This window comes from Lethenteron reissneri, chromosome 31 (assembly GCF_015708825.2).
Source record: "Lethenteron reissneri isolate LAM-NWPU_2019-01 chromosome 31, ASM1570882v1, whole genome shotgun sequence".
In the NCBI taxonomy this organism is placed as follows: domain Eukaryota; kingdom Metazoa; phylum Chordata; class Hyperoartia; order Petromyzontiformes; family Petromyzontidae; genus Lethenteron; species Lethenteron reissneri.
Genome location: NC_083809.1, coordinates 3235500 through 3259763, shown reverse-complemented (window position 1 = coordinate 3259763; position 24264 = coordinate 3235500). Strand labels below are relative to the sequence as shown.

General features: G+C 42.1%; 1 protein-coding gene across 1 annotated transcript; it reads left to right on the top strand.

The window, feature by feature from the left end:
• Positions 1-1916: 1916 nt before the first annotated feature.
• Positions 1917-17819, top strand: LOC133349677 (transmembrane protein 106B-like). The gene is made up of 8 exons (XM_061563321.1): positions 1917-2024; positions 7051-7385; positions 9682-9745; positions 11379-11538; positions 12810-12950; positions 14974-15023; positions 15131-15184; positions 16053-17819. The coding sequence occupies exons 2-8, from the start codon at positions 7145-7147 to the stop codon at positions 16195-16197; spliced, it is 855 nt and encodes a 284-aa protein (XP_061419305.1). The 5' UTR covers positions 1917-2024; positions 7051-7144; the 3' UTR covers positions 16198-17819.
• Positions 17820-24264: the final 6445 nt, after the last annotated feature.

The window sequence follows — 24264 nt, the reverse complement described above, 5'->3', positions numbered from 1 at the left end:
CTATATAGCTTCTTTTTCAGAAGCGACCTGGTCACAAATGACGGCTCAACCAAGTGGCTTCGCATGTGTAAATGTATGGGAGCCAAATACTCTAATCGCATGCTCTTAAATGTGGAGGGGAAAACCGGAGGACCCGGAGAAAAATCCACGCGACCATCCTGGCACCAGACAAACTCCACTCTACATCCTGGCACCAGACAAACTCCACTCTACATCCTGGCACCAGACAAACTCCACTCTATATCCTGGCACCAGACAAACTCCACTCTACATCCTGGCACCAGACAAACTCCACTCTACATCCTGGCACCAGACAAACTCCTACTCTACATCCTGGCACCAGACAAACTCCACTCTACATCCTGGCACCAGACAAACTCCACTCTACATCCTGGCACCAGACAAACTCCACTCTACATCCTGGCACCAGACAAACTCCACTCTACATCCTGGCACCAGACAAACTCCACTCTACATCCTGGCACCAGACAAACTCCACTCTATATCCTGGCACCAGACAAACTCCACTCTACATCCTGGCACCAGACAAACTCCACTCTACATCCTGGCACCAGACAAACTCCACTCTACATCCAGGCACCAGACAAACTCCACTCTACATCCTGGCACCAGACAAACTCCACTCTACATCCTGGCACCAGACAAACTCCACTCTACATCCTGGCACCAGACAAACTCCACACTACATCCTGGCACCAGACAAACTCCACTCTACATCCTGGCACCAGACAAACTCCACTCTACATCCTGGCACCAGACAAACTCCACTCTACATCCTGGCACCAGACAAACTCTACTCTACATCCTGGCACCAGACAAACTCCACTCTACATCCTGGCACCAGACAAACTCCACTCTTCATCCTGGCACCAGACAAACTCCACACTACATCCTGGCACCAGACAAACTCCACTCTACATCCTGGCACCAGACAAACTCCACTCTACATCCTGGCACCAGACAAACTCTACTCTACATCCTGGCACCAGACAAACTCCACTCTACATCCTGGCACCAGACAAACTCCACTCTACATCCTGGCACCAGACAAACTCCACTCAACATCCTGGCACCAGACAAACTCCACTCTACATCCTGGCACCAGACAAACTCCACTCTACATCCTGGCACCAGACAAACTCCACTCTACATCCTGGCACCAGACAAACTCCACTCTACATCCTGGCACCAGACAAACTCCACTCTACATCCTGGCACCAGACAAACTCCACACTACATCCTGGCACCAGACAAACTCTATCCTCTAGATTAATTTCCAACTCTGAATCGCACATTTATGATTCAATTAAAATACATTCTGCTCTCGACAAATGTAAGACAAATGCTTCCTTTAAGCAAATGAAACAGAGATTAAACAATACACCTTACAGAAGAAACAATAATACATCGAAAGAGAGCCAGAAAGAAAGTCATAATTAACACAGGACACATCATTGGCACGCCAGTCCTAGTGTTTTAAGTCGGTATAGGTATTCGCGTACAGGGACTTAACGTTTCAGTAAGCTTATGAGAGAGACAATACAAAAGAGATAGAGCAAATGCGGTAGGCGAATCGAGACGGCATAGAAGATCAACTTGAAACGAGGCTTGATACAGCAGTCGTGCTGTGACGGTTCCACCTGAAGACGGAAGCTTGTGTTGCCTCCGAAACGTCGTGAGAATTATTTTATTATGTTTTTATTTTTATTATTTCCCTTCTACGTGACTTTAGCGAAATAACCAAGAAGATGAATCCCTGCAGTCACGAAAGCTTTAAATCGAAATTTTACGCGACAGATGTTTAACTTCTTCGACACGTGCTATTGACGGATGCGTGTAAGCCAGTCCCAAACAACAACAACAACAATATGGAATCGATTCTCGAATCGCTAGAAACTTCTGAGTCGTGGAATCGCAAATCGATTCGGGTGAATCGATTCGTTGGCTCAGGAGTTAAAATTGCGGCAAACGCCGAGTCGAGGTCGCTTCTTGCTGTCGTCCTGGTCAGTGTTCCTCTACATTTCTCCTCAGAATCACCACTTTGTTTATGTATCTTTAGTTAGTATTACTTCGTGCGTGTGTTGTATTGTTTCATGTTGTACGGGGTTGCATTTTTTTTTTAATCATCGGCCCCCGGCTGAGTTGGAGACGGAGCCGAGTTACGGTCGTGGTTGTTTCGCGGCCTTGTTGCTATCGTTACTTTATTGTGTCTTTGTGTTAATGATAAGATGTTCACGGTGCCGTGTCTTCAAATCGGAACATGGCAACGTTAATTCGCTCGCGTAACCAAAGGGATTTGAAAAGCGGCACCCGAGAATGGGAACCTCCGCCGCGGAGATGGAGCGATGTAAATCGTGATCTAGATCGGATCTTTAAACAGCGGGATCCGTGGTGGTGGTGGGGGGTGGCGACTACCAAACCAGCCCTTGATTCAGCAGTGGATAGACCATGGCTGGTGGTGAATTCTGTGTAGAAGCCCGCGTTAGGCCGCTCGCTGTGGTACGCATCACGGGGCCTGAGGCCTTCAACGGCAAAATATAGACGACGTTTCAGGGCAGTGGGCCTTATTCATAACGCACGTTCATTATGTGCTAAGGCCGCGGGTGTTATTGACGAAGGTTTAGTGTTTTTTGCTGGTTATTTGTCCCCTGCGCAACCTCCATCAACGCAGCAGCATCGCCAAATAATTGGTTTCAAAATGCATTAACGAGGTGTAAACATTAACTGCCATGCTGTGTTTGATTGTTCTAATCATTATTGTTATTATACATGTGCACGTAAAATGTGTGGATAAATAGCGCAATGTTGTAATGGTGAGTGTAGTCGACGATCACTTGTGTTTATTTTGAAAGTCTACTACATCGGATGCCGCTATGTAAAGACGTGGTTCCCAAAATTGTGGTTTTGTGAATCATGTGGTTCTTGTGTTTCGTGGTTTAAAAATTGCTGAAATGTTTATCAGCTTTATCCATGATGCCACATTTGTCAACTTTATCGTGCGTTAGAGGTGGTGTCTTTTGCAGTTAATCACACGCAGATCTTTAACCTCGGATTAAATTATTTTTACCTCCTGGTTATTTTATGGTTAAGCGTTTGTTAAAACTAAAGGGGATGGGTTCCATTAATTATTGCGGGTTAGCCCTGTAATGATTTCGAAAATGGTCAGTTAATTTATTAGAGGCGGTCCCTTAAAGACATTTAAATTAAGTGATATATTTTATATGGATTGTTAAATAGTGGACCTATTTATCTCATTCGAAGTGAATACTTTTTATTAAAGGTGCAGTATTTTAAAACATTTGCAAGTGCAGTTTTTGAGGGCTTATATAATCATATTTAAATAAGTTTGGCAAAGTAATAGATGAATAACTTTATCATGTTCGTTTATGTGTTTGCGTTTACCTCGCTACAACAGTTCCACCTATAATGCAATGTGTCAGCACCATTTTATAATTTTGGCTCTTTCTGACACATTTTACTTGTGCAATTCGACCTCATTAATTGTTAATACATTTTTTTTACTATCTAGGGGACTTTCTTCGTGTCTTAAATATGAAAGTATATGAGAGACGACATTTCGAACAAAGGCCCTTAATCATAAGTACATACTTGGGTAGGGAGATGCCGGATAGGGAGGGATATTCACGTAATTGTGCGATGAACAAGTGTCAAAATTAAGGAGATGTTACATAAAAATTACGCAAGTGGCTCTGACATCTATTCACGTGGTGCAATAATGTGTGTTATACAACGGTCATTCTTTGAGTCATGTGCACAATTGGACTTTTGAAGCCCTTCTTGGGTAAGGTGCTTCTACTGATCATAAACAAGTAAAGCCTCCCATTTTAAAAACAAACAGGGTGGATTTAATTATTTACTAAGTAATTGTACGGTTGTTTTAGCTTTCAGGCTTATGTTGGCTGTGTTCACACAACCTACATATGGTGATATAAATAACTGCAGCGTTGATTTAAACCATGATGTACCTTGGTAATCGCATGTCTTTGAAAATTATAACGTCCTTGGTGGGTATTTGCTAATTTTGTATGATTTTGACTTAAAACTTTCGTGACTGCAGGAATTCATATTCTTTGGTTCTTTCTGTAAAGTCACGTAGATAGAAAATATAAATAAATGTATATTCACTCCACATGGGTAATATGGTATCGTAACAAATTACTGTTGGACCTGCGTGGAGGTAGGTGCAAGTCGTCTTATGCGATCCATGCTGTCTGCACCATTTAGAGCGTGATCATATAGCTATCCTCTCAGTACGTGGGAGTGATGGGGCAGCGGTTAGTGCACTGTGCCATGAAGTCGGTGGACATGAGTTCGATACCCGGCCAAAGCTCGCATCAATGGAGAATTATATCAGAAGTGGGCTTCCTTGCCCCCCCCCCCCCACCGCTTTTACCAACCATAAATTTCAGCAATCTATTTCATAACACTGCTAGAACGCAATATTAAACCTACTATAGAGCTATGCTACCAGAGAGATGGAGTTTTGGCTTGTCATTTTTACTTTCCAAAGTAACCAAATGTAAGAATTATTGAATGCTTCCACGCGTTTTTTTAAGCATCTCAAGACAAACAATCTGCTGATTTTTAGCACCCCGAATGTGTTTGTAATCCTTGTTTACTCTCTTTCCCTTTGCCCTCCTTTCCCCACCACTGTGTGTGTGCCCTCTTCCACCCCATCTCATAAAACAGGGATCAAAAGTGGTTTTTACAACACGCGTGTGGTTTTTACTGCGTTTGATAACAACGGTCAAATGTTATCGGCAATTTTATTTGAAGCTTTCGTGACTGCACAAATCCATACTCTTTGGTTCTTTCTGTAAAGTCACGTAGATAGAAAATTAATAGATCACGACGTTTCAATCGCAACCGTCATCAGGTGAGACAAACACAGCAGGAGAACTGCTGACGCAGTTAACGGATTCTTATTGGCCTTGAGTATTCCTTGTTGAATTACTGACGTTACAATTTAAAACGCAGTACACCTTCGACTATTCCTCCCAATTGGAGAGAATCAAAAAGTGTGGGTCGCAGTTCTATGCAGGCGTGTAAGTATGGCCCAGCGGAAACACGTTCGCCACCAGTTGCAGAGGTTAACGGTTCGAATCCAGTGCCAACAGTCCTAATTAATACTGCGGGTGTTATTAACCGTGACGACACGTGTCGTCTGCTTTCCAGTGGATGTTAAAAATCCCGTGACGTCTATGGGAAGAGTAGGCTATTTTGTGCCGGCATAATGGTCCCAAGGTAATCCACTCCTGGCAAGACCTCCCAAAGCTGTCGCCATTCCTCGTTCTCCTCTGATACAATAATCCATCTGCACCCGCGCACAAACACACACACGGCACACGCACGCACGCACACAAAGTTCCACGTATAGCCTTAACAGACCTGGCAAGTGCTGTTGGCGAACACGGGACGCGAGAGGGTGGGTGGCTAGCACCACTCCTGACTGCTTTTGTATCCCCGATATTTACACAACGCACCAGGTACTTATTTGAAGCTGAGTCGACCTAGGGGAGGCCAAGGACCGGTTCAGATAATCGTCACTGGTGTTGGCCGTGAGCTGGAATCGAACACGGCTCGCGGGGTTCATTGTGCAGCACGCCAACCGCCACGCTCCTCTGATGCAATAATCCACGTGTACATGGTCAAATGTTATTTTTGTGCTGTTATATGTATTACAATTGACGTTCCTGTTATAGTGGAAAAACATTAAACAATTATTGTATGTACCTCTTGGTGGTTGACATGAACGATACGTACACTGTCACCTCTACTTAAGGGTATATACCTATGTAGAACTTCTTTCGCACCGTACGTAGCCAATGGGGGGCCCAACAAATGAAATAGCAGTTGGCTGTCACTGCTGTGCATTACGCCATTTGGGTGGTGTGTTGAGCTCGCATCGTCCATGAAGGGTCTTTGGTCCCATTCAGCAAGGGGTGTATTGGCAAACGTGTAAACATTACCTGCCACGCATTGTGACTCACATGACTGGTGACGACACATGTATTGGGAAATACGCAGACAAGCCTGCATTCTTGAGCTGAATGCACAGCTGTGTACCTTTGAGCATCATTGTTCAGTAATGGTTTGAGACTGCATTGACAAGTACATAATATGACATTAAAATGGGGCTTGCCTTTTATTATTGGCCAGTGGGTGAACTGTTTGAACTGTTTTTGCAGGCTACCGTGGAGAGCTGTGCACGTGCCATGAATTAATAGTTATATAATCACACTGGCTTTGAGTTCAATCGCGTTGACAGCTTTTTTTGGTCAGCTTGGAGGAACTAAACAAATCGATCTTTTGGTAACGTTTATGATAAGCAGTTTGCTCGAGCGGTTGCCGAATATACAGTGCCTCCGCGTGGTCGGCTTAATCAAACACTCCTTTTTATTTCGCCTCGGAAACGCCACCAACAAACCCAGCGTCTATGAAATGCGCATAGGTCACTGATAATAAATGACAATGCAATAATTTTCTGTTTTTGGGCTACCATAACTGATTTGAGCCATTTTCTGTTTTTTTTTTAATTTATGCGAGCGATTTTAAATGTCCCCCTGCACTTAGTTTTGTGATTGGATCCTCCTGATCTATACTAGCCCATGAAGGGTCCAATACTTCATACTCGCACTTTTATAGTGTGCAGTTGATGCTTAAGTAAATTGAATTCACACAGCACGTGATCTCAGTGATTGGATAGGTGACAACCATGCATAGCGAGCTTGTATGTAGGCTGTTGGGCTATGCAACAGAGATCCGTTGTTGTACTGTACTTCTCTGCGCCCACGTCTATGCTGCCTGCCCCTACTAACCCACACTAACCAGTGAAGCGAAGTATGGATAATTGAACCTCCATGACCTGTACGGCACGAGGAGGCCTTCAGAGAATTTCGAAAATAGCTTCATATATACATGATATGTACATGAAGCTTGGCACTGATGTTGTGTCAGTCAGAAAAAAAATCCAAAATCATGTTAATGACGATGGTGTTTGTCTCGCAGAACCATTTGGCGGTGAGCTTCACAACAAAGAGTTTGCGCGCATCTTTGAAAGGCAGCTCAGTGGGGGCGAGCAGGAGATTTTCATTCCTGAACAATGGGCTCTACGGCGTCGCGGTACAAGACTTTCGGCGGCGGCGGTGGCAATGACAGCTCGGGACCTCTCGCGTCCGGGAGCCCCAACGGGAACTTGGGGGTGCTGCCATCTCGAGATGAGGACATCGGAGAGGGGACGGCTGTGGCGCCTGCCGACATCTCGCAGTTCCCCTACGTTGAGTTCACGGGCAGAGACAGCGTGACGTGCCCCACTTGCCAGGGCACAGGACGTATACCCAGAGGTACGGGTAACAGTGCGTCGTCGCGTGAGGCTGCGATTATAATTACTGTCGGCCTTTGTCAATTCACTGTCAGGTTCGAGGCGTGTGCACGCCATTGCTGAATCTCAGGCCTACGAGGGATGGCAGTCTCAGTCGTGTGCTTGAATGGAAGCATTATGCTTGGGCATGTGTTCTCCCTTGGTTGCCATTCTGTCTCTAGCCTTGTCCTTTGTCCTTCCTGGCAATGTGTGCTTCTCAAGCCCACTTTATAAATTCATTGTTGTTTCTGATTTGTAATTGTTCATCGATGCATACCCTCTGCTTTCTGTTTCTCAGCATAAATCTGAAAGCATTAAACACCGAAATTCATATTTCTTGTTACATTCTGTGTCAAACTAATTTTCACTGAAGGTGTTTGATGCAAATTGACCAATGTTGCGGACAGTAATTTTTGATTAAAAAGGACCACTTTCCTTGAAATAAAATGCAACTTAAACTGTGAAAATTTACAAAGTAATGCCTCTACGAAAGTCGTTTTTAACATGCTGAAGGCTTGCAATAATCCTTGGTAGTTGAACCAAAGCAGTTTTTTTACGTGCGGTCTTGTTGCGTGGTTGTACGACATGTCCAATTTTTATAAACAACATTACAAATATCTTTAGTGATACAATTTGGTCACAGTGTAGCGAGTCCAACTAAGTTGCAGACGTCTTGGGAGCAACACGTTTTTATTAAACTCTTAGCACAACATACTCCAGGCTATTTTAATGTAACAATTCAATACTTCATGTCTAACAATTATCCACAAGTCCTAGTTTTGTGAGTGGGTTCGCTGAACATGCTATACATTTACATTCTTACATAATTAAGTGCTAACATACACTTAATGCTGCCTAATTACATTTTTCTATGCATGTATTTTTGTTTGAATTCGTGCTGTTTATTCGTTTGGTTTGTTAAAGTAGTGGTATGAATAGTCATAATTGTAATTTTCAATTAAAAGTCTCAGTCTTAAAAATAACTTTACATGGGCGCCATGTTATTGGTTTTGTTAGGAGTTCCAAGAATTAGGGTTTGGAATGTGGCAGCACAACATACTAAACATACTTTGAGGAAAGAACCCACTCATGAAGACTTAACACTCAATTCCCTGCCATCCAAGTACTAACCAGACTAAACCGGCTTTGTTTCTGAGATCTGATGAGGTTGGTTGAATCCAGGGTGATTTGGTTCTTCAAAAAAATACCTGTTCGCAACTATGATAACATTTCATATTTTGTGTGAATACATTAGAGTAAGGTGCCATTTCGTAGCCGCTCATCCCGAGCTATAAATGCCCTTTGTACTGTTTACCTTTTGGCGTCCTCTGGTTTATGCTGGTGAAATTAGGCCCAAAAGAAGGCTGTTTCTAGTGTAGACCAATCGGTTTCAAAGACAAGACATTATCAGAGCATGTTTTTATTTGCATGTTCACCACAAGTACGTGTGGTTAATACACACATGAATCATTGCAAAAGTTTTCTATTTGTTGTTTGAACATCTAAACACCTGTTTGTATTGCTAGAAAGGCTAAAGCCTACTGATTTTTTTTCATACATTAGAGTACTGATTGAGAAAAAAGATAAACAACCTGTATTTGACACATTCCACCAAACGACACGCTGCTCAATGGGAAACAGCTCGTTTGCATCGGCTTACCGACACTGAGCTGTTAAGAAATAAATATTTGTTTTTAGAATATGGAAAGCTGGAAAATTTGCACAAATAAAAAATGTGGAAATTGATTCAAATTAGCTGCCATTTCTCCTATTTCGTCATGGTCTCCACAAGTCCAGCGACCAAGGGGAAGAGCGGGTGGAAGGATGCTGTAAGGGCAAATCTTGGAGGTCGCTTAGTCTACTTTGCAGCAGATGTGGGATCTGGCAGAATGCGTTGGTGAGGTGTGGTAGTATCAAGAGTTTTGCCCATGGTAAAACCGTCATTATATTGGAAATTCAGTAACACCTTGTGGATTGGAGGGTTTAAATCGCAAAATAATCTTATATGATTGCTGTAGTCAGTTGTCAACAGTTTACAATGAAAATCATGTTCAGACTACCAACAGAAACTGCAGTAACCCATCCAATATAAATTACAAAGGAAACACCAACCATTAGAAATCACTAGTCTGTTTGTGGTGCTTTAATTGTATTCTGGTGGTGCGTTCCATGGAAGGATGGGTGCTGCTGTTTGTGCCATGAATATTTGCCCAAGGGACAATAATAATAATCACAGACGGTGAAAATATGCCCACGACGGCTTGTGTTTTTCTTGACAGAGCAAGAAAATCAGCTGGTGGCACTGATCCCATACAGTGATCAGCGGCTGAAGCCCCGAAGGACGTACGTGGTTTGTCTCGTCTTGTGATTAGCAGTGACTGGCAAGGATTGTCTGGTTATAACACACCTCCGTCCAGAGATATGTTACTCTTTATCACAGTGATTTGGAGGATGAACATTTTTTATCCTATTATCACCCATGGTAATCATTAATGTATGCCACTTGTCATTGCTGCAAGACTCTACTTATCCACAATAAATTTGCAGATAATAGGAAGCTGTCCTGTAGTGTGAGAGAGGAAATGTGACGATTGCAGCTAATCGGACTCCGAGCCATGCAGATGTTAGTTTACTGTATTAATGTTTCAAACCCACCACACCAAGCCACTGGTAGTTATTAAATAATTGCTCGTGATATTGGTTTAATTTTTATAATGTAAGTGCCATAACAGTGAAATGAGAGAAACCAGAATTATAATACAGGCAGTACAATTTTGGTGAATGCCTTTATATAAATTGCAAGAAGTAGCAGCATGCACATGTGCTATGATACAGCACAGAGGTGTAATACTTTGCATTGCCATTTTTTTATATCCGCGGCATTCGTTCAATAATCGATAAAAAAAAATCCTGTGGTAAACTGAATAGTATGCTTCGTGTAAAGTGAAAAAACAAGGCTTTTGACATTGTTTAGCCACAATGAAAGTTATAAATGGGCAGACTACGAAATTTTACATAATTATGTGGTGGTTAAGTCATGGTGTAATACGATTTACAGTTTAGTTGGTTTTTACAACCTGCATATGCTCCATCTGACCTTGTTTAAATGTGATTTAACATTCTGATGTGATTGATGCTTGCAAATTCAGTCGCTGTTCTCTTTCGCTGTAAACTAAACAGTTGTCCAAAGTTAATGCAACACAAAAAATGTATCGAATACAAAATTAAATGACATTTGCATTCAAATTGAGCAGGGAACAAATTTACTAAAATTAAGTGTACAGTATGTGTGTGCGTGATCGAAACCTACCCAGCAGGTTCATAGTATAATTAAGTGCCTGTTGCGTTCCGTCTCTGCCAACTATTTGCAACTTTACATTTTATTATTTCTATGCCTTTTGGAAACACTTGTTTACCTCAATTATTTGCTTTTTATATATTAAATACATTACACTTCGAGGATACATTTGCATATTCAATTGTATGCCCAAATTTTTTAGTACATTTTGGGTTTTCCTTAAGTGGCTCTTAGTCTGTGGAAGTTTAAATTCATTTAAAGATTACACAATTTTAATCTAGGCTTAATTTTTCATCTCGACAGCAGACTTGCTATTCATCTCATCACTCTCCACATCTTTCTGTGATGTAACAATCACACAAGTTAACTTCATCACTCCATGCCTGCAGCCCTTGCTATCTTGGCTGTGTTCACTCCTTTGGGTGCCACTCTTGAGTCTAGACGATCAGCGTCATCTCTTGTTGCGGCGTGTCCTGCCCAAGCACGCTCATATTTCTCAACACAAGTTTGAGACTTGTAATTGGCTGTTTAGATACGACTGATGTGTTTTTCATTATAATGGCCTGTCCCTTGCTATTATTGCAGCTCTAGTCCAGTCTAGTGTGCGGCCACATATTACGCACCGCATGTTGACGTAGCCTAACATTGCACGACTTTGACGCCATGTGTCGCATACAGCAAGCTGTACGTGTTGCTGTCGGTCTTGTCCTGCCTGCTTGTGTCGGGGCTCATCGTCTACTTCCTGTTTCCGCGCTCGGTGGACGTCACCAACGGAGGCATCAAGTCGGCGCTGGTCACTTTCAACGCCAACACCAGCACGGTCTACATAAACATCACGGTACGCGGTGCCGGGTGACCGATACGAGTTCACTCCTGATTTGAAGCTTTCGTGACTGCAAGGATTCGTACTCTTAGGTTTTTTCGGTAAAGTCACGTGGGTAAAAATAAATAATTAAAATATTATAAATAATAATATACATTATTATACTAATTTTAAATTATAATAATAATAGAAATAAAATAATAAATCTAATTAATACAGTAAATTCAGCTGTGACGGTCCCACCTGATGACGAAGACTTGTGTTGCCTCCGAAATGCTGTGATTTATAATATTATTTCTATTATTATTTCTATTATTTATTTCTATTATTTATTTTTACCTACGTGACTTTACCGAAAAAACCTAAGAGTATGAGTTCACTCTTCATGTGCCAAACGCGGTTTTGCCAAGTGGCCGGACAGGAACAGCCTGGCGGTCGTCTCACTTGGCCGCTGCCTCAGCTTAAAACGGGCTGCTGATGCCATTCTGGCAAAGCATGCCATCTGTTATATGGTTGTTAATAAATAGCCTACAATTACATGTTCAAGGATATGCCTGTGTGCCAGGTCATAGCTTAAAATTGACAGATTTAAATGTGTATCTACTACTTTATTGTGAAACATGACATTTTTAGTCATGTAACTTACGGTTTGTCATATTTATATTTGCAAACGTTCTAAAATATTTCCTAGCTCTTTTGTGTAATTGAACCTTATGGCAGGACCCCAGGTACCATAAGTCCCCGGCTCTCTCATAAACTGTGTTCCGACGTCATTTTATGTCTGTTGAAAGCGAACGATCCGGCAATCTATTCCTCTCGACGAGTTCTACGCGATGCGCTAATCAAAGTTTCAAAGTTTTGTTTCTTCTGCGCATTCGTCCTCGCTGCGCTTGCACGACATGACGACAGAATGATTAGTCCCAGGTGGGTCGTGCCGTTTATGTGTGCGGTGGAACGGAGTCGGCAATTTTTTTTATTAATTACGATTTTGACTTCCGTTTATTTGGAACCCCAGGGTCCCGCTGTAAGGTTCATTTGCTAAACTGGACATGCAACACGACAACATTGCACTGTAGGCTGAGAGGCCTGAAGAACCCCTTTTTCAATTTTGACCTTTCTTGGGTGTGCTAAATTCTCATTATTGTAGCTCTCGTATTTTTTTTATGTCCGTTTGTTTGGAGGTGTCTTTTAAAAGCGGCATACGTAACTGTGAATCATTGACAGGTTATTCAACAGTTGCTGCATTGTGGTGTACAGTGGTTCACTAAGCTGCCTTTCTTCCACAGAGCTCCCTGAACATTACAAACAACAACTTCTACTCTGTGTACGTGATGAACATCACGTCGCAAGTGCAGCACCTCAAGACCGTCATAGGCACGGCACGCTTCACCAATGTCACCCATATCGCCCCACTCAGCCAGAGCCAGGTAAGAAAATACACACGCCAACATGCACATCTGTTTGCTTGTGAAGATATACTCCCCTTATATTCCCTGTATAATTTTAGAAGTACCGTAGGGAGTGGAGCTGTATGGTGGGCAGCAGAGGGGTAGTGCAGGATATTCCATTGTTGTACTGTGTTTATATGCTACCACGCCTATGCTTCCTACCTTCAACCCACATTCACCAGTGTCGTCAACTATGGTATAAACAACTCCCATGACCTGCATGGCATGGAAAGGCCCTTATTAAACAGTGGATTGATTAAGGGCTGTACAGGTGTCGTGAGACCAACTGAGTCGCAGACGTCTTTGGAGCAACACTATTTCAGTAGCTCAACATAACACAACCTACACTTGGGTGTTGAATGCCCATCTAGCCACGCTACGGCAGAACTAGACACGGTTCGCTATCCCGGCCCGGACCACAAGCTGGGTCCCGGACCGCGTGGCTAGAGGCTTCTTTTATCCGACGTGGATCTTTTTCACCAGCAACACGAAGAACCCCGAGCCCCTCACGGGGGCCCCGTTATATTGGCCTGGGCTGGGGCTGACTCCGCCCCTCGCCCCGCCCACCTTCTAGATCTCTCGCTCTTTCCCGAAGGCTCCCAAAGAGCTCTTTTAGACCACGTGACCGCCCAGCGGCCCCCGTCCACCGGTGGCTCCCCTCCAATATAATCCGGTCACGTGTCGGCAGGTCAACCAGCGTATCATGCCCCAACGTAACCCTGGCTGGCTGACACTCCCTCTCGCTCCCTCACCGGGAGCCCGCACTGCACACTGTACGTGGTGCCTCCGCGCTGACCTGCGCTCACCCAAGCCCCGCTAGGGCTGGTACTACGCCGAGTAAACGGGCTACACATAATGCCAACACATTAACCGCCGTGGCTTCGTAAGCCCGGCACCACAAAGTGACATTCACAGTCACTACACAGGTACTGTAGGGGACCTCCTATTGAAGCACATTGGCCTTTGAAGAAGCGGGTTGATTATAACTGTACCCGACTGCATTGGTCTTCCTAGTGCTTTTGTTGACTGCACAGCTTGCAAATATGAACTTATTTAAAAAATTCCAACATATGCTTATACTTGCACACATGTAAGCTCTCGATATACTGCCTGCAAAGGTGATGATTCATTGCCTAGGTTTAAACAGCATGTTAATGTGCAATTGGAGTAAACTAACAACTTAAATGCTCATGCAAGTGAGTTGTTAACGTCAGTTAATGAAAAGCCAAGCTATCTCGCTGTACTGGAGAAAATTTAGATTTTTAAAATTAATTTAACATGAGCCTTTCTACTGGCACAATACAAGAACGTCACCTATGACACTTTAACTCAAGGTTCTCGAGCAGAGAACCTACTGTCCACCAGCTTCTCTGCTAGGGAACCTTGTGGGTAGGCCTCGGCAAGGTAAGGTAAAAGTGTAAAAACAACGAGCCTACCTTTTACTTTACCCTTGGCATGTCGACACCTTTACCCTTTTACCCGGTAAAAACGGTCAAATTACCTTACCTTGCCGAGGCCTACTTGTGGGTAGCTAAGGGAACGGGCACAGGCATCGAGGCTGCTTAAGTATGGCTATGGCTGTCAACTTGGAGTTAGGGAGCAAAATCAATTCTCAAGAAATGGGTTTTCAATCTAAATGATTTAAAAGTGCACGTCTCCAGTGGCTGCATAATATTAGAAAGAAGAACATTCCGCAGAAGCGCATCCGAAAGCGCGCAATATACTGACCATCTTTGTTCGATAGCCAGCGAAAAGCTGCTTGGAGGATGAAGGGAGGGAGCTTACTTACGGGCGCTTTCGAGAGGGACCCGAGAGAGATTGGCGCAGAAGGATACCAATAAGCTCTATCTTGGCATAGGCTGCTACACTTCTTCACCAGCCACCTCATCTGAAATCATTTTAAAGTAAACTTATTCGTATCAATGTTTCTTCAGCTTGCATTGCAATGTGTTGTTTGTTTTGTTGATGAGCAATGTTGATCTGGGTGTGTCTCCTGCTTCAGATCGACTTCACCATCAATACAGAGATCAGCGCTGGTTTATCTTACGTCTAGTAAGTTTGATTTTCCCCCACCATCTTGATTTCTGCAAATGTTGCATAGGTTAAGATTTTGCGCCAAAAATTTGCTCATTTATTTTAACATGTTTTTTTCCCTGCAGCTACTACTGCACCTTGCCATCAATCAAAGTCCACAACATAGTGGTGCTTATACAGTAAGTGCAATCACTTTTACCTTTATGCAAATGCACTTATACTCTTTGTCCATGCGCACAAAATGTTTCAGAAATATTCCGTTTCCCTTTCGTTATTTGTCATTTTGACGGGGTTGTGTTCTCTTGACGTGGAGGTCATGTTGGTTAAATAACAAGGTTCACAAAGTGGATATTGAGAAATTTGGATGTTACAGGTCTTCCGACATAATTATAAAAATATTAGGCTATTGTTCGGCAGTGTCAAAGCTATAAGAGGTACAAAAATTACCACAATTACATTGTAACAAATTGGTATCTGAGTGGCCCAGGGGACTTAATTCAATGTTGCAGAACTGAGCCAGCACCTCTGATATTCTGGGTTAGAGTCCAGGCAGCCATCCTTGATTTAAAATTGGATCTGAAGTATAGCCAGTTAATCTCATCCCAGTCAATGAAGATTGAAAAAAGAACATCGTGTTACATTTAGACCTAATTTGGCAAAGTGTGACCGAGAATTATAAATGTGGTTCTATTTGAAATGGGATAAACACTTTGCTTAGTATATAATAAAAGGGATGCCTTGAGTGTGAATACATTTGAGCCTGAAGTAGTTGAGTAATGTCACCTTATGGGAATAGTCTCTGATACAGAGTGATGCACTTGTTTCCTGCAAAAGGTGCAAAAAAATAAATTGGGAGAAATACGAGAAATAATTTTTTAAAGTTATCCATGTGCAAATTAGATCAAGGATTCTATTTCAAAACTGATTTGGAGGCTTGCACAACAATGAACACTGGATTGGCTAAATGGAACAGAATGTTGGTGTACGGTTACATCACCATTGCCACCGCTAAGCGAAGATGATAATGACTTTTCTTTACCCACGCAGGTCAACGGTCACGACTTCTTACGTGTGCCATGCCGAGCAGGACTCCATTGAGAGCTACGAGTACGTGGATTGTGGCTCCAACACAACATACCACCACGGTCGCTTCGGTGTGGCCCCCGCTGGGGGCTCCAACCATCTCGTCTGAAGGCGCCTCCCCCACCCACCGTAGGATTAAGATGCTGTGACGTATTGCACAATCCCTTCAGCATAGGCATCGTTACGGAAAGGTACGGCCATTCCTGCAGCTTGTAGGGGCGGGGGGGGGGGGCATGCACGAAGAGGTGCCGAGTTTATTTTTAGGGCGTGCCAGTACGCCCAGGTGTCTTAACCATGCAAGTGCAGTCTGGATATTGTCCCACAGAGCCATCTGTCAGGGCTTGTGTTTTTGCATGGATGTGTTTGTCTCATTCTTCCATTTGTGCATTATCACAGCTGTGTTGGTGGGGTGATATTTTTCCACTTAATTTATATTGTTGCTCTGAAGAAATGTTGCTTCAGCAGTGTGGAAGGCTAAGCATTGTCCCAATGTATTGCAAGTAAAATGGAGACCCTTACGAAGGGTTTACTCATGTTTTGAGTGTTTGTGAGCATAATGCATTTAGTCTACACACTTCATGTTATCACCCCTCCCTAAAACCCTGTTTTGGACACCAATATTTTTCCTTATGCACACGTTCATTTAGCAAGTCAGTGTTTTTGCATTGTCATATTGTTGAACACTGTTAATGGTTTTTGCACATTGTTACCGCTATCATTGGAATGCTAAATAAATGTTTAGGAAGCATTTTTAAGGAATAAGTTAGCGGTAAAATTTACAGTTGACAATGCTGGATTGGGGTAATTCAACATGCCTTGTTATATTTGTGTTGTATATTAGACATTTAATGAGTGTAGAGTAAACACGATGTACAGTATTACCAAACATGTTGACATTTTAATTTCCAATAAATAAAATGTACATGTAATGATTACAAATAGAAGGTAAATCGTAACTATTGTTGGTATGTCCAGAGATTAGTGCCAAGATGAGGCAATGGAAATTACACCATTATTTGAATACACAGAAAGAAATACACACTTGCACCCCCAAGTCTTGATTCAAGAGCAGTGCCTAGTGGATATTATGGGAAGTTACTAACTTCTTAACATAACTTTTGTACTGTAATTAAAATAGATACTTTTCGAACCATAGCACGCTGTAATAGAGGTTTTTTTTTGGCTTAGGTCGCGTGAATATAAATGTTTGTTAAACCTGCCACCACCTGACACAGCCAATTAGTAAGGTTTGTCACGTAAATGGAACATGCCGATTTATTACAACATTTACAATCAGAGTACGATGTTTTGCCAGTCTCGCCAGTAATTATAACTGGCATCAGACGGCAGTCAGATTTTGCTTCTTTTGTTTACGTGACAAACCTTACTAATTGGCTGTGGCGGGTTTAACAACACATTTACGCGATCTAACCTAAAAAAAAAACCTGTGGATTATATTGGTCACGAAAGCTTACGTGTTATATGATAGCAGCACACTGCTTTGTTGCATAAAAATAAATAATTAAAAACTGCAGGACTTGGTGAAAAATGTTCTTGGTATCTTCTCTGTATTTTAATCTTTGTGATCTTCATTCTTTGGATAACATGAGAAACCTGTGGAACCTCGGACTATTATATGATACACCGTCTTTTGTCGTGAATGCTTGTACCGTTTATTTGCTGGATGCTGCTGACTAGTTTATTAAGCCAAGTATAAAGCATACAAATACATGTTCCCAATGTGGTTTTTTTGCCTTTTCATTTCCAATATTGTGTCATTGACCAGGATAAAATATTGAATATTTTGTGTTTTAGAGATGGCTGGGTGGCTGGGGGATTTGAGCAATGAGCCAGCATCACCTGAGATTCTCAATTCCAATACGGAGCTATCTGTGATTAAGGGTTCTCAAATGTACCAATTTGATTGTACCACAATAGATACCTATGACTACATGCACACGCAAGTCATTTTGGTTATTCTCTTAATATGCAAAAGAAGCCCCAGCTCTGAAAATATATGAATGATTGCTAATGGTGTGTGTGTGTATTTAAAAGGAAAGGTTTTATTGTATAATATAGACTACCATATTACACCAGCAGACAAAATAAATCTGGCTGTCGCCTGATGAAGCTAGTTGTAATTACTGGCGAAACGTCGTACTCTGTAAATGTTGTGACTTGGTTCTCTAACACACCGGTGTGCTGTACTAGTAATGAATCGGCATATTCTGTTTACGTGACAAACCTTACTAATTGGCTGTCGGGTGGTGGTGGGTTTAACGACACATTTACCCGATCTAACTTAAAACAAACCCTGTATTATGGATATTATTCGCAAAAGCCAAAGTGTTAAACAGACACAACGGCATTGTGCCCCTGTGATTGGGGACTTCCATGTCAGGACCAAAGATGGAGGAGGCATATACTGTCCAGTGTTTGGTGGGGAGCTCTGCTGCGAATGACAACTGCACACATGCACCACACACCGGCGTATTCTGAACTCTTGAAATTGCCGAGCGCTTTACCTAGTGCGACACACTGGGTTTTCCATGGGTAGCTTTTGGTGGACAGGGTCCTGAGTTTACCCAAAATGGTAGAAAACCCCTTTTGCTAAATCCCACTGAATGCAGATACTTAGTTGGTCTTCTAAATGGCCCATATTTTTATTCTCTGTAGAGCTGAGATGATTAATCAATAAAAAAAAAACACGAATTTTGTAGTTGATTACTTGAGCTTTTAAAATGTTGGCCACACCCCACATCCTGGCTCTTGAACGTTGGAAACTCCCTATAAGCCATGCGAGAAGGCATTTAATGAGGCTAATGGATATTTAATTGTCACTGATGAATACTGTATACGGATTGGAGAACAAATGAAAACTAGTCATTGAAGTAAACTGAACTTGGGCAGCGCATCACTCAAAGGGATGATAGGCGATGGAAGAGACTTGTCGGAATGGCATTCAAAGGAGAAACATGGCCAAGGGTGTGACCACTGCAGAGATCGAGCATTGCGATAAGTTCGTGTATGGATTGTGGCATTGCGACAAACTGGGGAGGCATCCATTTAGCAGTGGGTAGATCATGTCTGATGGTGATGCCGAAATATTCCTTGGATGTAGCATTATACCAGAAGTGGCATATCTAACAACAGTTACAGGGGGTTGCATACGTGATCGGCTGCAATAGAATGGATGTACTGCATAAGCTAGTATCAAGACGTCACGGGAGAAGACGAGTTACCTGCGTTTGTGGCTGTCGCAGATCTCATGTAAAACCCCTTGCACACATTTTCACCCTCAAAGGTACATATCCATGAGTGGAGATCTGCTCTTATTCGTTCAGTATATACAAAATAGCTCAGACTAATAATTAAACCCATCTCTATTATTTCACTAGTGACAAAAATATTTGAAAGAATACATCAAAAACAAACTACCTAAAAAATCAGTGTAAACAGTCTGGTTTTAGAGAGGATTACCTCACCATCACAAAAATTATGGATGTATTCAATTTTCTTTTTAGTAACCTGAATAAAAGCCATGACGGCTGTGCACTATTCCTCGACTTGTCAAACGCCTTTGATGTTGACCATGGTATTCTGCTCAAGACTTGGTCAACTCCAATTTTCACAGTGCAATACAATAATTTAAGAGTTCCCTCTCAGACTCTCAAAAGGAAACAACATATCGTCTACAAATATTTAAATAGTGTTCCCCAGGGTTCCATGCTGGGTCTTATATTTACACAATCTTGGACCAAACTTAAATCACTCGAATTAAATATTTGCTAATGACATTGTCATGCGAGTATCAAATAAATCTCCAAACGAAGTCAAACTATCTCCAACATGATTTCGATTAAATTGAATGTAATTTATCACTAAAATGGCTCCTAAATCCCAAAAACGAAGCTCATGCTTTTCAAACATCCAGTTTAATTCCCTTCCCCTGTTACAGATATTGGAAACAACAATTGAACAAACGGAATGCTTCAAATACTTGGGTTTACTGTTTGATTCAAAACTTACGTTACAACCCCATAATGAATTCATCTCAAAGGAAGTAAAATAAAAATAGGGGTTTATTTATACAGTTTTCCCATCCGATTGTACCTGCAAATCGCTGTTTTGACTATTGTGATGATGCTTACAGATTATCTACAAATGAAACACTAAACAGACTAAACCCACTTCATAATTGTCTTTGATTTGTGCTGGATGTACCATACAGGATGCACCATTGTGACTTTACTTAAAATCAAAATCTACATTGGGGCCTGTTCATCCATAAAATCCTGATTGGCAAATCTGCACTAAACTTAGCCCCATTGTCAAACCCAAGAAACTTAACACGTCCATCGAACTTCCTTTTCACTATCCCTAGAAGTTGACAAGAAGGATCACGCCGTGGAATTAAGGAAAAACAACGCAGGAGTGCTACAAAACGTTTATTTCATCGTTTATTGATGACTGCCCTGTGTCCTCGATCAAGTGCATCGCTAGGAAAGAACAAGGCACATTTTTTCGACTTTGCACTCATGTAGTTTTTTTGTATTGTTTGTTGTAACCTGCGGACCCGCACCTGCTGGACATCTGTGACAAAAGCTTCATAGCTCATCAGACTCCATCGAGCATACATTTTCTCATATTCTATGGGTCTTTCGGTAAAGCCACGTAGATATAAAAATTATTGAAAAAATATCAAGACGTTTCGATCGCAATACATGCAATCGTCTTCAGGTGAGCGAGAGAAAGTTGTTGAGACAAGGTCTTATATAGGCCTGAGATGGGGTGCATCAAGATAGTTGGGTGGAGCTAGAGATGGTCCAACCACAGGCTGGGGCAGTGGCCTTTGTATTGTGAGAGGTTAGCATGTCAATGGCTGGGGCAATGGCCTTTGTATTTCGATTTAAAGCTTTCGTAACTGCAGCGATTCATCTTCTTGGTTCTTTCGGTAAAGTCACGTAGAAGGGAAATAATAAAATAATAAGAATAAAACAATAAAATCATTCTCACAGATGAGAATAAAAATAAAACATAATAAAATCATTCTCACAGATGAGAAATGTTATTTTGTTTTATTTTTATTATTTTATTATTTCCCTTCTACGTGACTTTACCGAAAGAACCAAGAAGATGAAGGCCTTTGTATTGTGAAAGATTAGCTTGTAGGGCGCCACCAAAGCTGTGGAGGTGGCTATTGTATTGTGTGGAGCCCAAGGGTAAGTGGGCAGGGCGAGATATGGTATTTGCATGTAAATGTAAGATCGGAGGGCGCCCTGAGGCTGTGGAGGTGGCCATTGTATTGTGATAAATTAGCATGTCAATGTATGAGAACCACCGCAACGGTGGATGTGCAAGTGAGACATTCAGCTCGTTGAAAAAAAATACAAAGGCCACTTTTTTTTCTTCTAGATTTGTCAATCTTATTTGACAGACAACTATTACAGTTTTACCATGTTTAGTGGTTGTCTCCCTGTCACAGGTTGATTCACAAACCGTACCTCTCCATAACAAAGGCTCACCCTCTTAAGCCTCACCTTACCATATTAATAAAAAGTATGCGGTCCTTGCCCTACCACCTTCTCCAACCATTATATAAACGGAGTGGTAGCTCCTGCAATATCTCATTTACTTGATACAGCTGTCGTGGCTGTGACGGTCCCACCTGAGGACGGAAGCTTGTGTTGCCTCCGAAACGTCGTTATTTTTATTTTATTTTACTTTTTTAATGTTTTACCTACGTGACTTTACCTAAAAAAACCTAAGAATACAAAGGCCACTCCCTCAGCCTGTGGTTGGACCATCTCTAGCTCCACCCACCTACCTTGATGCACCCTTCTCAGCCCTATATAAGACCTTGTCTCAACAGATTTCTCTCGCTCACCTGATGACGATTGCTTGTGTTGCGATAGAAACGTCGTGATATTTTTATTATTTTTCTACGTGGCTTTACCGAGAGACCCATAGAATATGTCTTCCTGCAGTCAGTCACGAAAGCTTTAAGTCAAGATACATTTTCTCATTCTGAAAGCATGGCAGTGGAGATCTTCCAGAAGCGATAGAGAACTTCCAGAGGTTGTAGCCATCCAAATTTGGAGGAGTTCTTCCGGGAGCGGTAGACATGCAAAGATGTCAGTGGGTTTCAGGGAGCGGTAGACATGCAAAGTTGGCAGTGGTCTTCCGAAATATTTGATTACGCAAAGTCGCTTCAAATATGACGTTAATTCACAGAAAGCGACGGTAAAAAATAAGAGCCCCCCGCCCCTTCATTAATTTAGACACATGCCGCACCCCTCCCCAATAACCATTAGCGGGTGACGTCACTCCACATGGGGCGACCCCCCCCCCCCCCCTCATTAATAATCATGAGCTGAACAAATTTTCTATTGAATATTTCAGATTTACTGCAAAACACACCCGTCCTTGGACGGGCAAAAAAGCCAGTGAGCCAAGAATGTCGATATGCAACGCTCGTGACGTCACTCCACGTGGGCCAGCCCCCCTCATTAATAATCATGAACAGGTTACGTCCTTTTCGATTTAAAGCTTTCGTGACTGCAGGGATTCATCTTCTTGGTTCTTTCGGTAAAGTCACGTAGAAGGGAAGTAATGAAATAATAAAAATAAAACACGTCGTGAGAATTGTTTTATGTTTTATTTTTATTATTTTATTACTGCCCTTCTACGTGACTTTACCGAAAGAACCAAGAAGAGGAGGTTACGTCCTCCACATGGACCCCCCCCTCATGAATAATTATGAGCAGATGACGTCACTCTACATAGAACCGCCCCCTCATTAATATTCATGAGCGGGTGACGTCACTCCACATGGGTGGGGGGGCGAGGCGCCTCCTCCCCCCTCCTCGGCGTCAACTCACAACCCTCACGTCACGTGGTCTCCGTAACGCTGTTGAGACATCAAAGTAAAAAGGACGTCATGATGAACAATGGATTATAAATTTCGATTTAAGCTTTCGTGACTGCAGGGATTAATCTTCTTGGTTCTTTCGGTACAGTCACGTAGAAGGGAAATAATAAAATAAAAACTATAAAATATAATAAGAAAGTTCAAGTTCAAGTTCATTTATTAGGTATAGCCCTGTGAGCCATTCAGCTCTTGAATCGGGTGCAACCGCAACAAACAAAAAACTAAAACATGAACAAAACACATCTTAAAGTGAATATGTGACTAAGTGCAAACAGAAAATCCAAGAAAATACAGCAAAAATATTGCAGAAAAAACACCGTTACACCAACGCTGTGTGCAAAAATCCCAGTGGGATGCAAGTCAAACAACAACAACAACCACAAGACAACTTAGATTAAGGCCATCAGTCTAACTCTGTACTACAACAAACAAACATGGCCAAACCAATACACTTTTCGAAATCACCAAAATAAAGCCATGAAAGCAATGAAAAAGCAATCATAGGAACTGTGACGGAATTTTCACAATAAATGGCATAAACAACATGTACTACCAAAACCCTGCAGCCATAGCTGGCTGCATGAGTCACTCCACAACAGCAGGAGCATCAATCGGAGTATTGTAAATTTTCAATGCACCTTTAAGATCAGCACACTAAATCAAAACACAGGTCATACTTTGTAGCGATCATCCGGAGCGAAACATTTTATTTTAGGTCACTGAATAGCACTGGCAGCTAGGGGTGTACAACTCCTCTAGAGCAGTTTTGAGTGAAGATCTCATAGGTAGTGACTCAAGTTTCAATTTATTTGCAACAGCATTCCAGACCCTGGGGGCATCAATAGCAAAGGCCCTTCCTCCAGTATATGTACGGCAATAGGGAATATTAAGCTGGTAAATGAGTGTAGACCTTAGGTCAAATTTGTTCTTTGAAACAGAGACGAGATCCAGCAGGTAATCTGCAGATTTTTTTGCAAGTACATCATGAATAAATAAGATCTGGTGCACAAGCCGTCGAACATTCAGAGATGTTAAGTTTGACCCAAGAAGATGAATAGCTACGTGACTTTACCGAAAAAAAACAAATAGTAAGGGAGATGAAAGTTTGAGTCTTCCAAAGTTTGTCTTCCAGAAGCGGCAGCTGTCTTCCAGAAGCCCCCCAGTCGAGCAAACCTCCGTAGTTTAAAAAACAGAAGATGACCAAAAAAAACGCTGGCAGATCTTCCGGAAATCACCTCGACAGCC

Excerpts from the sequence above, each read along its gene's own strand:
- LOC133349677 (XM_061563321.1), top strand. The coding sequence starts at position 7,145 with ATGGGCTCTACGGCGTCGCGGTACAAGACTTTCGGCGGCGGCGGTGGC. Across the intron at positions 7,386-9,681 it reads CACAGGACGTATACCCAGAG|AGCAAGAAAATCAGCTGGTG; the intron begins GTACGGGTAACA and ends TTTTCTTGACAG. Across the intron at positions 9,746-11,378 it reads CGGCTGAAGCCCCGAAGGAC|CAAGCTGTACGTGTTGCTGT; the intron begins GTACGTGGTTTG and ends TGTCGCATACAG.